This window comes from Erinaceus europaeus, chromosome 5, assembly GCF_950295315.1.
Source record: "Erinaceus europaeus chromosome 5, mEriEur2.1, whole genome shotgun sequence".
In the NCBI taxonomy this organism is placed as follows: domain Eukaryota; kingdom Metazoa; phylum Chordata; class Mammalia; order Eulipotyphla; family Erinaceidae; genus Erinaceus; species Erinaceus europaeus.
The window spans coordinates 1254942-1270617 of record NC_080166.1 but is presented as its reverse complement, the minus strand read 5'-3'; the positions used below and the strand labels follow the sequence as shown (position 1 = coordinate 1270617).

Here is a 15676-nt window from a genome sequence, read left to right as displayed (position 1 = left end):
GGGAGTTCTGGCTTCTGTCATTGCTTCTCCACTGGACATGGGTGTTGGCAGGTGGATCCACACCCCCAGCCTGTGTCTGTCTGTCCCTAGTGGGGCAGGGCTCTGGGGAGGGGAGGCTCCAGGACACATGGGTGAGGGTGTCTGCCCAGGGAGGTCAGGATGGAATCATAGTAGTGTCTGCAATTTGGCTGACAGGCAGTAAGATATAAAACTGGATAAAATGATTAATGAACAGGAACCAAAAAAGTAGGAATAGAGCAGATAAGAATAGATATTTTAGGGTAGAAAGAAGCTAGAAAATCTATTTTAGATTTATTTATTTAATCTATTTAGATTTACTTTTAGATGTTCCAAGGGGTCCATGACTTCCCAAGTTTTTCATTTAGTTGATAGCTAACATGCAGGTGGACAAAAATATTGTCTGGAAGGATGGTGTCAGACTTGAGAATAAGGCTAGAAAGTTGGATTACAGCAGAATAGTTCCCAAACTTGAAAAAATATATACGTAAATAAAATTCACTGTTTACCTATCCACCTGAACCAGGGCCCCTGTCTGTTCACATTCAGCACAGGACCTGTGTGCCCTCCGAGTCCCTGTTAGTCTGAGCTCACAGTCCATGGTCACAGCTGGAACGTTCTAGGCTGCGCTCATGTCAGGACCCTCTTCCTCGAGGGGCAGAGCAGGCTGACGTTGAACCAGGGATGAACTCCCGTTGGTCTCGGTAGATTATTCTCTTGAGCTGTTCTGTGCTCTGTGTGCTGCGTATATGGTTTTTCTGTCTGATTTCAATCTGAAAGCAGGCCTCGGGGGTCTGCTGCCGGGCTGCAGCTGTGTTCCCAGAAGCAAGGCTGAGTTTACTGTTGAGCTGCCACCGGCTGTGACAAATTACCTTTATGTTCTGGCAGCAAACCGGTCTTCTTTTGGTCACAAATTCTTCCTGCTTTTTTGGTGTGTCCTGGCCTGTAATTCAGTAGACTAACACCCCTGAGGTCATGGGTTAAGAGGTCCTAAGTTCCTTTCTCTCCCAGCCGGCTCTGTGTGCTGCCTTGTCTACTGTCTTGCACAGAGGGAGAATGAAATGGTTCTGTGCTCTGCTGGGGCTCAGAATTCTCCGTGTCTGGCTTCCATCGTGTGCTCCTCCTCGCCCAGCCACACACTCGAGTACCCTGAGGCTGGGTGCTTCTGCGGATGTCTCACATGTGGTTGGTGAGTTTTGGTGACTTCCATAGTTGTAGATATTTGCTGTAGGAGAAGAGCCCGATCTGGTTGCTGTTACTCCATGGCCAAGCCTCCTGAAAGTCAGCCAGTATTGTTTGCTATACAACTGAGGTGAACTGTGTTCATCTTAAGGGGGCCCCTGTGAATTCTTACATATGTGTCTACCACGTAATCACCTATAGGAAAACACAGAATATTTCCAGAACCCCAGAAACAATCCTGCCGCTATGGGTTAATGCCCCTGCCCTGCAGACAGTTGCCCACAGTAAATGGATCACACAGTAAATGGACTCAGTAGGGCCGACAAAAACCTCCCATGCTTTTGTACCATGAAGCCTTCCAAGTCAGAAATGTGTGACTGAGTGTGCCACACTCTGTCACTCTGCCACTACTGATAGGCCTTTGGTTATTCTCGGTTTGGACGTACTTAGCTATTGTGATGGCATTGCAGTCATGTTCAGTGGATTTACAAGTACAAGTTTCTGAAGAACTGCTAGATCACGAGGTGGAGGAGGGCTTAGTTTGGGCAGATATGTACAAGCATCTGGATGAAGTGTTTGCACTGATATCCACTCCCATCCCTGCTTGTGAGAGCCAGGCCCGGTTAGTTCCTCCATACCATAACTGTCAAAGGGGAGCTTTCATCGAGACTCCTTTCCTCCTCCCCCTTTTGATTTTCAGTCAATGTAGAGATGTTGTCTGTTCACAATTAAATAAAGTACTACATAAATACAACAAAAAGGAAGATATGTTTAACCCACACACTTTTCCTTAATATAGTTGAATGGCTAACAAGTCTACAGATGCCGAGTGCAGTAAGAGAAGCAGTACAACTATGGTCGCAGAACATTCAGATGGATGTTGCCAACTGTCTGGAAAGGGATCCACAAATTCAAACTTCTAGAGAAATGAGAGAAAGAGCCAACTACTGATCATCTCACTAGTAAGATGCATGGACCATGGGAAAGCTCTAAGCAGAGTCAGACTTAAGTGATCCTAAAAGTATTGAATTCTGTTTATTATACACTCAATTAATGCCCAATTTTACATATTTTATTCTGTTTATAGCCTCTATTTTCTTATTTATAAAATGGGAGTCTCAAATCTAATAAGAAAACAAGATAATAATAATAAACTACTAAAACAACATTAAATTCTCCACATACACACAAAAAATTATCACCAAAACAGAAAGACAGCCTACAGCCTACAGAATGGGAAAAGATATTTACATGCCATGTGTCAGACAGAGGACTAGTAGCCTGAATATATTTTTAAAAAAAAACTCCAAAACAAACAACCCCATTAGAAATGGAGGAAAGAATTGAACAGAATTGACCCAAGTAGATATTCAGATGACAAACAGGCATATGAAAGAAATGCTCAGAATTATTGACTGTCAGAGAATCGGTAATCAAGACAACAATAGGACACCCCTGTGAAAATGACCTACAACAAAAATTCTAGAAACAGGTGCTGGTGAAGATGTGCAGAGAAGGGCCATTCCTAAAGTGTCTTTGGAAAGGCGAGTAAGTGCAGCTCCCGTGGAAAATGGGTCGGAGACGAATGAAAACACTAGAAAGGCGACCGACCAGTTCCTCTCTGATACACTGACCTCTCGAGCACAAACACGATTATCCGGAATTATCTCTGCACACCCATAATCTTGGCGGTTCTATTTATAGTAGCCAGCACTTAGAAACAACCCAACAGTAGATGCGTGCTGACAGAAGTTACACACAAGGGGATACCACCCAGCAGTAAGAAACACCACTTCATCCTTGGCCACTATGAAGAAGGAACCAGGGAGAATCAAGTCACATGAGATCAGCCAGGAGAAGCTAGTTCTTAGCAACATCGCTCCGCCAGATATTCGTCGGGATGCGGCATCATCTAAGTTCACTTCCCACGTCTACGCTCGACCGGACCTGCCAATATACGCGGAGATCTTCGCCCACCCTGTCCAACGCTTGACGTCTCGTCACCCAATCTGGTCCCCTACGCCTACACTGAACTTCTGTGTTCCAGACTCTTGGAAACAGAGTTGGCAGTCAGCTGAGGTCAAGAACAAACACCTCATCACAGACCCCTGCAAGCATCCACCCGGCTTTGACCTAGCACGTTATGATCGGGCCCTCCTCCATCGCTATCGAACAGGCCATGGCCGGTGCGCCCCTATGTTCCATCGCTGGGGAGCCAGAGACGACCCGAACTGCCCCTGCGGCTCCAGACAGACTATGACCCACATAGTCAACGACTGCCACCTCTCCAGATTCAAAGGAGGTCTCGAAACTTGACATCAGGCTCAACCTGACGCTGTTGACTGGCTACGGAAGAAGGGCAAACGCTAGAAGAAGAAGCCAGGAGAAGGATGAGTATCCAGTGATCTCATGCATAGACAGGGTCAACGAAGCAAAGCAAAGGACTGAAAAAGGGAGTGGTCACCGAATTGTAGTCTGTCACGGCAGACTGAGGGACTCGGAAGCAAGACAGAAAGGGCACGTAGGGGAGGCTAGGGGCCTATGTCCCTCCCTTTGGTGGAGTAAGATGATGATTTGATTGAGGATAAACGTACACTGAGGAAAAAAGAAGAATGACTCCTTTCTCATCAGACCAAAGACTCCAGGAATAAAGAACTGTGAATACTTTGGAAGGAAATGGAATAAGTAAAACCCTCAGAATAAAGAGTGGAAAGTAAAAGTAGGAGAAACTAGGAGAAAGATCACTACAGACATTGTTCCCTAAGAACAATGAACAGTTTCCTAAAGGCTTCTTGTAGACCATGGACCGTTACACAAAAGAGAAATCTGATTCTCATAATGAGAAGATGAAATATTTTCTTATACTGCTGATTTAAATAGAGAACTATAAGGGGAAAAGGAGAAAGAGGTGGGAGGTGGGGAGCAGTGGGAATCAGGGAAGGAAAAGTAAAGTGGGAACAGAAAGAACTGCCGTCTTTTTGGAAAAGACTCAGTGGTGATGGAGGAGTGTGAGAGGTTGAGGGCAGAGAGACCCTCAGCGTGTGTGACCCACAGGCTTTTATGCGCTGTAGTGTGAGTGCTCAACCAGGTGCACCACGGTCTGACTCCACAGACCCAGCAATTCAAACACCACTGGATTAGAATTAAAATGCCAGAGATGTCTAGGTAATTTACTTAGAAGTTCAAATCATCTTAATGAAAGTACTGCTAGAGCAAGTGATCTCAGATGATAATCATGGAGTAGTGTGTTAGTCCCTGCTGGGGACTGCCCTGAGTCTGAGAAATCTGAGGTGGGTGGCATGTAGACATCACAATGGGAATAAGTCCCAAGCTGAGCCTGTCAAGGTGCATTTGCTATAATCAAGTCAGGGGACATTTCTAAGTGCTGATTCCTGCATGTCTTCTGTTGACTGTAAGGTATGTGTCCAAAATTAGAGTGACTGAGAGTCCCCAGGAAAGTACAATGATCTTTCCTACCTCGTCCCTGCCTGGGGCATTAGGCTATTTATAAAACATAGTTAAGAAGGCAAACATCCTACCTTAACTTTTATAACCCTCCGCATTTCCGTATCTAATGGATCTAGTCAAAACCAATGCCCTCGTCTCCTCAGACTTTGATTTGTCCCATTCACTGGAAGCTAAAGAAAAGGTTAGGCTGTCACAGGGAGGGTTTCAATTCTTTTAGCTTTGAGTTACTTGAATGCTTTGTTCTGTGCTGAGTATCGTTCCAGGGAGGCACAGGTGAGTGGATGGCTTTCCGTTAGAATTCCAGACAGAGGGGAGTCGGGAGGTAGCAGTGGGATAAGCGCATGAGGTATGAAGTACAAGAACTGGCCAGTGGACCCCAGTTCAAGCCCCCGGCTCCCCACCTGCCGGGGGGTGACTTCACAAGCAGTGAAGCAGGTCTGCAGGTGTCTGTCTTTCTCTGTCTTCCCCTCCTCTCTCCATTTCTCTGTCCTGTCCAACAATGACAACATCAATAACAACAAAAATAACTACAACAACAATAAAAAACAACAAGGTCGACAAAAGGGAAAATAAATAAATAACTATTTAAAAAAAGAAGAAGAGTTCCAGACAGGATGAGCATCTTTTCACAGAGCGGTAACATGGTATGAAATGCTTCTATTTCACACTTAGTCCACAACTTCTGTAGCCAGTCATGTGTTGGTGGGCAATTAGGCTGATTTTCATCCTTTGAATTTGCCATTCTATTCCCTCCTTGCCTCTAGGGTTTGTGATGAGAAGTCTGATGAAAGCCTGAAGGTTCTGCCTTTGTATGTGACTTCCTTTCGATGGCAGCCTGAAGTATTGTTTCCTTGTCCCCATTTTGGATATTTTTACTAATAATGTGTCTTGGTATATGTCGTTTGGATTCAAGAATTTAGGTGTGTGATCACCTTCTTGGAATTCTATGTTTTGAACAATGTTCAAGTATGGAAAATCCTCTGCTAAAATTTCCTTGAATGTGTGGTCTACTCTTCTTTTTACTCTTCCTCAGGAGTCCCAGTAACATTGTTCATCTTTCTGATGCAGTCTGCTATTTCATAGAGAAGTGCTTTCTTTGTCTTTTTCTTTTCACCAAAGCATTGGCTATGGTCTTGTGGGGAATTGAACCAGAGATTTTGGAGCCTCAAGCATGAGAGTCTCTTTGCATAACCACTATACTATCTACCCCCAAAGCACTTCATTTTTCCTAAACCTTTCATCTCCAAGAGTTTTAAATTTACAGAGTGGTGGTTGTGTCTTCTAGTGTTGTTATTCTTTCTTTTGCCTGGGTAAGTGGACTTAACCAGGATTGCTGCCATTGCTGTCGATTTCCCAGTTTCCTCATTTAGTGTAGATTTTGTTGTTGTACCAGCAAGAGTAAGGTGTTCAATTTCCCTGTTTGTATATCTTGGTGGGAGAGGGGAGATTTTATCCCGAGTCACCAGGCCAGTTCTGTGACCTTGAAGTCAGTACAGGGTCTCCCTGCTGTCGTTCCAGAAGCTGTGGGGCATTAGCAATAGAGACTCGAGAAGTCACAGTTGTAAATAGGTGAGATTTGGGGTGTCTTTTCTTTCTTTTTAAAAGTCTTTTTGTTGCTAAAACTAGAACTAGGAAGTGGTGTGTCTCCGCCACCAATCTAATATGGTTCTGCCTTCCCTGAGCACCAGTTTTTAGTCCTAGGAATCGTTCCCTTGCCCCTTTCCATACATAGGCCACATGTGTCTGTTCTCACCTGTGACTCGGGCAATTTTCTTTTTTGTTTTGATTTTTCAACAGTCATTTCTTTAACTTAGACCCGAGCGTGGTGAGCCCCAGTGGTGAGCCCCAGTGGTGAGCCCCAGTGGTGAGCCTCAGTGGTGAGCCCCAGTGGTGAGCCCCAGTGGTGAGCCCCCGTGGTGAGCCTCAGTGGTGAGCCCCAGTGGTGAGCCCCAGTGGTGAGCCTCAGTGGTGAGCCTCACTGGTGAGCCCCAGTGGTGAGCCCCAGTGGTGAGCCTCAGTGTTGAGCCCCAGTGGTGAGCCTCAGTGGTGAGCCCCAGTGGTGAGCCTCAGTGGTGAGCCCCAGTGGTGAGCCTCAGTGGTGAGCCCCAGTGGTGAGCCTCAGTGGTGAGCCCCAGTGGTGAGCCCCAGTGGTGAGCTCCAGTGGTGAGCCCCCGTGGTGAGCCTCAGTGGTGAGCCCCAGTGGTGAGCCCCAGTGGTGAGCCCCAGTGGTGAGCCCCAGTGGTGAGCCCCAGTGGTGAGCCCCAGTGGTGAGCCTCAGTGGTGAGCCCCAGTTCCTGGGTGCAGCATTTTAGCCCTGGGAGTCACTCCCTTACCCATTTTCTGTCCACAAGCCACACATGTCTGCACTCAACTGTGGCCTGGTGAATTTTTGAAGAGGTCCTGGTCATATGTTTTCTGAGTTTTCAGGTGACTTTTGTTGCTTTTCCTGGTTGGTTGAGGAGAGCAAAGCACAGCTGCTGCTGCTGCTGCATAGCCACGCCTCTGGGAGTCCAGTGCAGCTAACTCTTAGATTCAGTATGAAACTATGGGTGTTGCCAGAGGGAACGGGGAGGGACAGTCGGAGGAGTGAGCACAAGAGTTGATTTTGGTGGAATGGCACTGGAACTTGGGTGGCGGACGTCTTAGAAACACGGAGCCTTGTATAGCAATACACATGCAATTCAATACTATCATACGTGACTAGCAAAAATGTTCATAAAGTAAAATTGTACAGGTGAAGAAACATGATGGAGCTTTTGTTTATTTGAACAAACCTGTCTTGCCCATTCACTACAATCACAGCCCTGCCACAGTCTGTCAGCAGCTGCAGACGTCTGGATGCTGGAGCCACCGCCAGGGACGGAAAAACCTCTCTGCATTCCTGGACAGGTTGTTTGGGACACAAAGCCACAGAGTTCCTGTGCTGTGTTTGTGTCTCAACTTTCTGGAAACTGGTCGTGTGGCGTGTGTCCAGAAGACAGAACGAAGCCTCAGTGAACAATGTGAGCACAAAGGGGCAGCGGACAAGGTAGAGAGGGCATGACGGACCTCCAGCAGCGACCTGCTCTGCCGAGAAGCCGGATGAGGAACAGCGGGGAGAACCCCGGCGTACAGCCCAGACAGGTTGTCCAGGACTTAGTGGGTGTGGTGTCACCATCACTTTAGTTGTTCTTGTCAACAGCACACTGCTGCTCGTGAAATACAGACTGATGAAATGGGCTTGTCCCCACTGAAAGTGATGTCTGACTTGACTTGACTTGACTCGACTCACTCCGCATTTGACTTTGGACACCAAGAAAGAATGGCCAGGACCAGCCAGGAGGCGATGCAGTAGATAAAGCCTCGGACCCTCAAGTGGAAAGCCCCAAGTCTGATCCTTGGCATTGCATAGACCAGAATGACATCCTGGTTCTCTCTCTTCCCTCTTCCTCCTCCTCCTCCTCCTTTTGCTCTTCCTCTTCTTCTTTCTCCTTCTTTCTCTCTCTCCCTCTCTTTTAAATAAATAAGTCTTTTTAAAAGAAGATGCCCAAAAGTTAAGACCGAGTTTTCAGTCCTTTTGTACAATTTACACCTTGATTCAAGTCTGCTTCTTGGGAGAGGAGAAGCCCCTTCTTGCGATGGTCCCAAAGCACTGTATGCATGAGCGGGGGGGGGGGGTGCAATAATCACTCTCCAGGGCAGCAGCCAGCCATCCTCAATTTGTCCTAAATAGCAGCTTGCTATAGGGAATAGCTGGCACTTTAATCTTGAAATCTGAGCCTTTGTCCAATTCTTCATGTACTTCTAATGAGTCCAAAGTTCTGTTAGAAACTACTGATTATCCTGTAGGTTCAAAGTCTCCATGCAATTTGAAGATTAGTGCTAGGGTAGAAGGTCATAAATGGAGGGGATGCCAGTCTCGAGCACTTCTGCACAGACATTTTTCCCATCTGTTCACTGGGTGCTTACTAAAATCATGCTCACTAAAACAGGCGGTACTTTAGGGTATCCTGTAGCAGCCTCTCAAGTTTTAGATGAAGCAAAGCTATTGATTTCCGTCGCAAAAGCAGCCGAGTGGTTACTTGATGGTAGTAAACAAGCAGAGCAGTGAGGTAGGACGCAGAGCCGAGCTCAGGGTTCACAAAGGCATAGTTCCCAATCCGGTCCATCTACTAATATGTGTCTCACTGGAAAATCCATGTTGGAACTTCTCGTTCCAGCCGACCTCGCTTCCCTGAGCCCACTGCTTCCTCACAGGGCCAGTCCCGGGGGAAACATTTCTTGCTCCAAAGCCTCTCTGAACCTTCTCCTGCTGCTCCTTGCTCAGTGGAAGCCCCACCTCCTGACAACCTTTCAAAAGTCTTCTCAAGGGCTTCCTTCTCCCAGAAGCCTCCCCTCATGTCCACAACTGGACCCTCGTACTCAATCCATTCAGTCCCCGGAACTTCCTGAGATCTGCCCCATCTCAACTCCTTCCTCAAGTTTCTTCCGTCTCTAGGCCTTTGGCCAGCAAGCCCATGTCTGACTCCTCTTCCTCCTCCAAGTCTTCTGGTTTTTGCTAGAGGCCTCATGCATATGTGATTTCACCAAGCCCCGGGCAAAATATTTTAAATTCAGGAACAGAGACAGATCGGAAGACACACCCCACACACACACACACACACACACACCACACACACTACACACACACACATACACACACACACCCCACACACACGACAGACAAGGGGGGTAGATGGAGAGAGAGTTACCCCAGCGTCAGACGCACACTGAGCACCGTGACACTCACTACCAGCTGAGCGGTCTGCTGCATCTCCTCTTTGTTTCCCCTGAATTTTCCATTTATGAGCGAAAGAAGACGGAGGAAGGACTGCTCCGCTCTGGCCTGTGGCGGTCCTGGAGGCTGACTCCGGCCCTCTCCTCTGCAACCTTGGGCGCGTCTGGCTTCTGCACTGCCCCATCTGTCAGGCCCCGCTATTGCTTTTCTTTCTCCCTTCTGTCTTCCCATCGCAATTTGTAAAACTACGTTCATGGCTTCGTGTTACGTGTCAGCAGCCCTATTCGGTTTCAGTCTCTGGTGGGGACAGAAACGGTGTCTGCTTTGCCACCTTTCCACCCTGCGCAGTGCAGTGGAGGTAGGCATTAAACACATATTTGTTAGATGAGTAAATTAAAGAACAAACAAGCCCAATGCATTCAGTTTTCACTTCTCTTTGCAAGTGATTACTCATGTAATTGACTATGCCACCTCCAATATGTTCAGGGATGAAAAGGCGCAAATTATTACTCACACTAAATACTGACAAACAGGCAGAGACTTGGATAGATGGTCATTATGCTCCGTTTCTCTTCAAAATGTCACCTATTCACAGACCAAGCCCAGAGATCCACAGCATCTTTAAACAAGTAAAAATGGAATCACCTTCTGACCCGGCAACACCATTCCCGGGCATTTACCCAGTGGACACTCAAACACTAATCAGAAGGGACACGCACACCCTGCATCCACAGCCGCATTGTTCACAACAGCCGCAGAGTGGAAGCAGCCTAGATGTCCATCAGCAGACGACTAGATGAAGACGTGGGATATATACTCCATAGAATACTACTCTGCAGTCAAAAAGATATTGTGTCTGTTGAGATGAAATGGGTGGAATTGGAGGTGATGATGCTTAGTGAGAGGAGTAAGGAGATGAGAGACAACTGCCAAGGGTTTCACTCGTGTGTGGAATCTAGAGAACCAAGACACATGAACTCGGGGAAGAAAGCTAAAGAAAGCAGACTGTGAGAACTCTGGTGTTATCTTTGGGAGAAGGAGGGTGGAGACTCAGAACCTTAGTGGTGGTTGTGTCTGTGTCGTGAGATTGTTCCAAAGATTAAATGAGATCGCACATACAAAATGCGTGGCTCAGGTCAAGCACTCAGTGTTGCATGATATATTTTTAGTAGAATTTTCTGGAAGTAGAGAGAATAGAATACAAGTCAATAGGAAAAGAATATTTAAGGTTTTTTTTTAGTTAGTGATTTAATCTTGATGGACAAGACTGTAAGATGACAGGGGGACAATTCCACACAGTTCCCACCTCCAGAGTTCCATGTCCCATCCCCTCCATTGGAAGCTTCCCTGTTCTTTTTTTCTTTTTTAATGAATTTTTTTTTGCCCCCAGGGTTATTGCTGGGGCTCAGTGCCTGCACCATGAATCCACTGCTCCTGGAGGCCTTCCCCTCCCCCCCCCCCCCCCCCGCCCTTTGTTGCCCTTGTTGTTGTAGCCTTATTGTGGTTATTGTTGTTTTTGATGTTTTTAGCTGTTGGATAGGACAGAGAGAAATGGAGAGAGGAGGGGAAGCCAGAGAGGGGGAGAGAAAGACAGACACCTGCAGACCTGCCTCACCACCTGTAAAACAAACCCCTGCAAGTGGGGAGCTGGGGGCTCGAACTGGGATCCTTATCCTTGCACTTTGTGCCACGTGCGCTTAACCCGCTGCACTACCCCCGACCCCCTGCTTCCCTGTTCTTTATCCCTCTGAGAGGATGGACCAGAATTCTTTATGGGGAGCAGAAGGTGGGAGTTCTGGCTTCTGTCATTACTTCTCTGCTGGACATGGGTGTTGGCAGATGGATCCAGACCTTCGGAGGATATTTTCATGATCAGCTGTAGAGCAGAGGATCTGGAGTAGTGTGAGTGGAATCTGTCTGGAATGCCCACAGGGACAATGAACAGAGAGTGAGGACAGGATTGTTCACTGAGACTTGTAACTGGGATGAGACCAGTCAGCACGCTCACTCTCCCCATGTGCTCTGAGGTGAGAGAGGGAAGAGAGACCAGAGAATATGGAGGGAATTTTAGCCTGCAAGTTTCAGTAACCTCTACTTCCCATTTGGCCTGATGTTAAAGAAAAAAAAAATCACAGGAAATGCATTCATATTTAAAAACATTTAAAATTATTTTTTAGAGACAGAAACTGAGAGAGGAGGGAGAGATAGAGGGAAAGAGACAGAGACACCTGCAGCCCTGCATCACCACTTGTGAAGCTTCCCCCCTGCAGGTGGGGACTGGGGCTTGAACCCCGGTCCTTGTGCCCTGTGATGTGAGCACTTAACCAGTTGCACCACCACCTGGCCCCTCATTGATCATTTTTTTTCCAGAGGGTTCATATCATTTGATTTACAAATACTTTTAATATGTTGAGTTCAGTTTTTTTTTAGAGACAAGATTTCTTGAAATGTTCCTCTTCATATCTGCTTCACAGATGAGCCGAGTCCTCATTTCTTAAGCAGCTGGTGTCTCACTATGAAGAAAGGTGCAGCAAATCCGGATCCCAAGTAAAGAGTCATCATAACTAACAGCCGCCATTTGTTTTCCACGGAAAAGGGCAAATTCTTCCCTGGGCCCTCCTCATAGTGGCTCCTACGGACCACAGAGGTCGTGAACCTCCGGATGCTCTGCCCCAGCATAGCGCTGTCAGAAGCTCTGCGAAACAACGCAGAGACCCAAAGAAAGACAAATGGCGGAGGCCCGACCGAAAACCCGAGTCTCAACGACCTTGTTCCTGCTCGGAGCGCAGGAGCCGAAAACCCATTGATCATTTTTTAACAAACTTTTCTTAAGATTTTTTTTGGGGGGGTGGGAGGACAGAGCTCTGCTCAGATGCACGCAGTGCCAGGGACCGTCATAGGCCTCAGTCACAGAAGTCCTATGCTCCACCCACTGAGCCACCACCCCCAAGACGTGGGAGTCCACTTCCTGTTCTAATATTGACCAAGCCCTAGAATTCACCTGGGTCTGGAAGTGTGCTCCTCCAAAGCTCACCCCCATCAGTTACTGAGGTCCCCTGGCCGTAAGTCCTTCATCTATTGTGGGGAGAAACTAGGACCAGTCAGCCTCCCTGAAGTTGCAGTTGTTTTTAAAAGAACCCTGCTAATTACCTCCCAGGACATCTGACTCATTCCATTCCCTGGTGTTTCAGACATGGAAAAAATTCATTTGGAAATTCCAATGTTAATGATTCCTCAATTTACAAACATTGCCTGAGGCAAACTACATTCCCTTCAGGCTATCTCTGGAGAAATGCATGAGGACCCACCAGGGTCACAAACTCAGATCAAACACCTGATTCTGTTAGGACTCCCCAAGTCGTACCAGTTTGGCATCTGACGACATGGCACACGTGTCTGTACACCACAGCAGTTAAGCCAGAGAGACAGATTCCCATTTGCTCTTATCAAGTTCTAAGAGGACCAGCGATCTTTTGTGTGATTTAGAGACACTGAAGAGAAGGGGCTCTGGAAATCCGACATCTCTACTATTTACAGAAACTGAAAAGTCACATTTTTGGTGTTAAGCAGCAAGCAAGAGTCCCTTGCAATACAAAGAAGCATCAACCACTAGAGAAAAATGAACACCAATGAATAGCCAGTACTTCTTCCCGTATTGTCCTGCTGGCCTGCTCAGCAGTGTGATAATCGCACGTGTGAACAGATGCACGTTGGAACACTCTACTTAGGGGCCTGTTTAGCAAATCCTCAGTCCTAGAGAGAAAGAATTTGCCAAACTGCCACTGGATTTACCACACTTGCCAGTTGTGCTGTAAACCCTTAGCCCTCCCAATAAGATGATAAAAACGATTCTGATGTCTTAACATTTTTCCTTTCAGTTGAAATGATTTACTCTAGAGCTTGCATTCCTCATTTTATGACCAAGGGGTCTAAAACCAAAGAAACACACCTGGGTAGGGTTGCTAGTGTCAGCAAATAAAAATACCTCTACAAACATTCCACGAGAAATACACCTCCTGAAAAGCTGTTTATGGACCGTCAGAAATGCAAGCTGAACCGGCTACTCTGTTTCATCTGACTCCCTGCTCTAAGTCACCCAGTGAGTAAGCAGAAAGCCAGCAGGGAGCACAGGCTCCTTTTCTGGGGTGGTCACTGGGAAACAGTGATTCAGGAAATGCTAGCGCTCTGGTAAACAGAGTGTGAGGCGGCCTCTGTTCTCAGGGAGCCTCTAGTCAGCAAGAAAGTCCCAGTGAGCCCGGTGTACCAGAACGTGTTTCAGTGGGACCACCTCATGAGACAATCACACAGAAAATAGCCCTCAGTCCCAGCCACACATGAAAATCAACTGAGAATCCTTAAAAAAAAAAAAAATAGATGGACCCCTTGGAATAGACTTAAATAGGGGGGTCACTTCACAGGCGGTGAAGCAGGTCTGCAGCTGTCTGTCTTTCTCTCACCTTCTCTGTCTTCCCCTCCTCTCTCTATTTCTCTCTGTCCTATCCAACAACAACAACATCAATAACAACAACAGTAATAACTACAACAACAATAAAACAACAAGGGCAACAAAAGAGAAAAAAAAAACGGCCTCCAGGAGCAGTGGATTCGTGGTACAGGCACCGAGCCCCAGCAATAACCCTGGAGGGAAAAAAAAGAAAAAGAAACAGTGCTGTAGATGTCATGAGCCTGGTGTTCCTGTGGAGAGTGAGCTTGGAAAGCTCACAGCGGCGTCTCCCCCTGCATCGGTGTGGCAGGGTCACTGCTGAGACAGGGCAGCCACTGCACAGAAACGGGCCTCCTGAGCAGAATCTGCCAACAAGATGCAGGAGGTAACTGACCTCCATCCTGGGATGAGGGCCAAGCATCTCATTTCTGAGATCTGTTACGAACACAGCAAATTTGCTGCCTCAGTTACTGCATCTGTTCCCAAGAGATGGAATCTTTCAACACCAGCTGAGAGGACACTTAGAAATCATTCTGACCAGCTCACGCCTCTGAGGTCCAGAGACAATGGTTTCTGGTGCCCGTGCTGGGCGGCATGTAGCTGTGGGTCAGCCCTTGTGCAGGGGGCTGGCTCACCATCGTGTGATTACCATTCAGACTAGTTTACATCATTGTTGACCTTCCCACTACAGAGTACATCTGGGATCGATCCGACCTGTGATAGCGACACTGTTCTCTGGGATGCCTGGCCAGGACTAGTCTTCTTAGTTTAACATTTAAAAGATCTCATTTCTCCTTAAGTGTTAAGTCGAAAAAAAATCTGTTAAAATAAAAAAAGCAAAACCGAGCCAAAGGTTGACCAGTTGTCTGTCTCTGGGAATGACGAGAAAACACGTGTTTAATCCCTAAAAGGGCAAGCGAGTGTCCCTTGAGCTTAACACCTGGCAACCTTAGGATCCAGGCTGGTCAGAAATATTCCAAACTGGTCTGATTCATGTCAGACACTTCTTGTGTCAGTGACCACCAGGCCATGTGGTACCACCCGGCGGCTCCTTCTGGGCGTCTTGTTTTGTTGCCCACATGAAAAAGGCCAAGGAAGACTTTTCACTAGTGATGCAAGATTGCTGATTCTCACTGGGCCATTTTCCCCACCAGTCAGAGATCCGGCTTGCCAGCTGGGAGGCCTCACATGCTTCGCTGCCAGTTGCCCTTGGGTGCTAGCTGCCGAAGCCGATGGGCGGCATGAAGCACTTCCAAGGCCAGTTTTCTCTTTATACTTGTGGGGACGGCTCGGATCTGGGTAACAGAGTCTCTTCTCCACCCCACGAGTGATTCCTTCCCATCTTCTCGGTAAAAATGCAATAGAAAGCAGAGACACAAAGGAAACTTGGACTGGTTTGGTGTATTGCAGCAAAGCAAAGGATTCTGGGGACAGAGGACAGGATGGGGTGGGGAGGGGGACTACGGACAAGACTACGGGGGAGAGGTGTTAACAGACACCCATCACGGAGAGATTAGAAAGTGTGTCAGTGGCTCTTCTGAGAACCATTAGCCCCACTCCTCCGCCTGTACCGCCAAACGCTCCCAGGAGGAAGCATTCTAAACTTAGTTGAATTAGAGAGACTTGGGGCCAGGCGGTGACACACCTGGTTGAGCACACACATTATAATGCACAAGGACCTGGGTTCAAGCCCTTGCTCCCCACTTGCAGGGGGAAAACTTTATGAGTGGTGAAGCAGGGCTTTAAATGTCTCTCTGTCTCTCTCCCTCTCTGTCTCTCCCTTCCCTCTAGATTTCTGGCTGTCTTTA

The 15676-nt window shown here is 47.3% G+C and overlaps 1 protein-coding gene across 1 annotated transcript; it reads right to left on the bottom strand.

Annotated features, from left to right (window-relative positions):
* Positions 1-11793: 11793 nt before the first annotated feature.
* LOC107522990 (cytochrome c oxidase subunit 7C, mitochondrial) lies at positions 11794-12217 on the bottom strand. Its single transcript, XM_016192099.2, has one exon. It carries the CDS (start codon positions 12101-12103, stop codon positions 11912-11914), a length of 192 nt encoding a protein of 63 aa, XP_016047585.1. The 5' UTR covers positions 12104-12217; the 3' UTR covers positions 11794-11911.
* Between the last annotated feature and the right edge of the window lie 3459 nt (positions 12218-15676).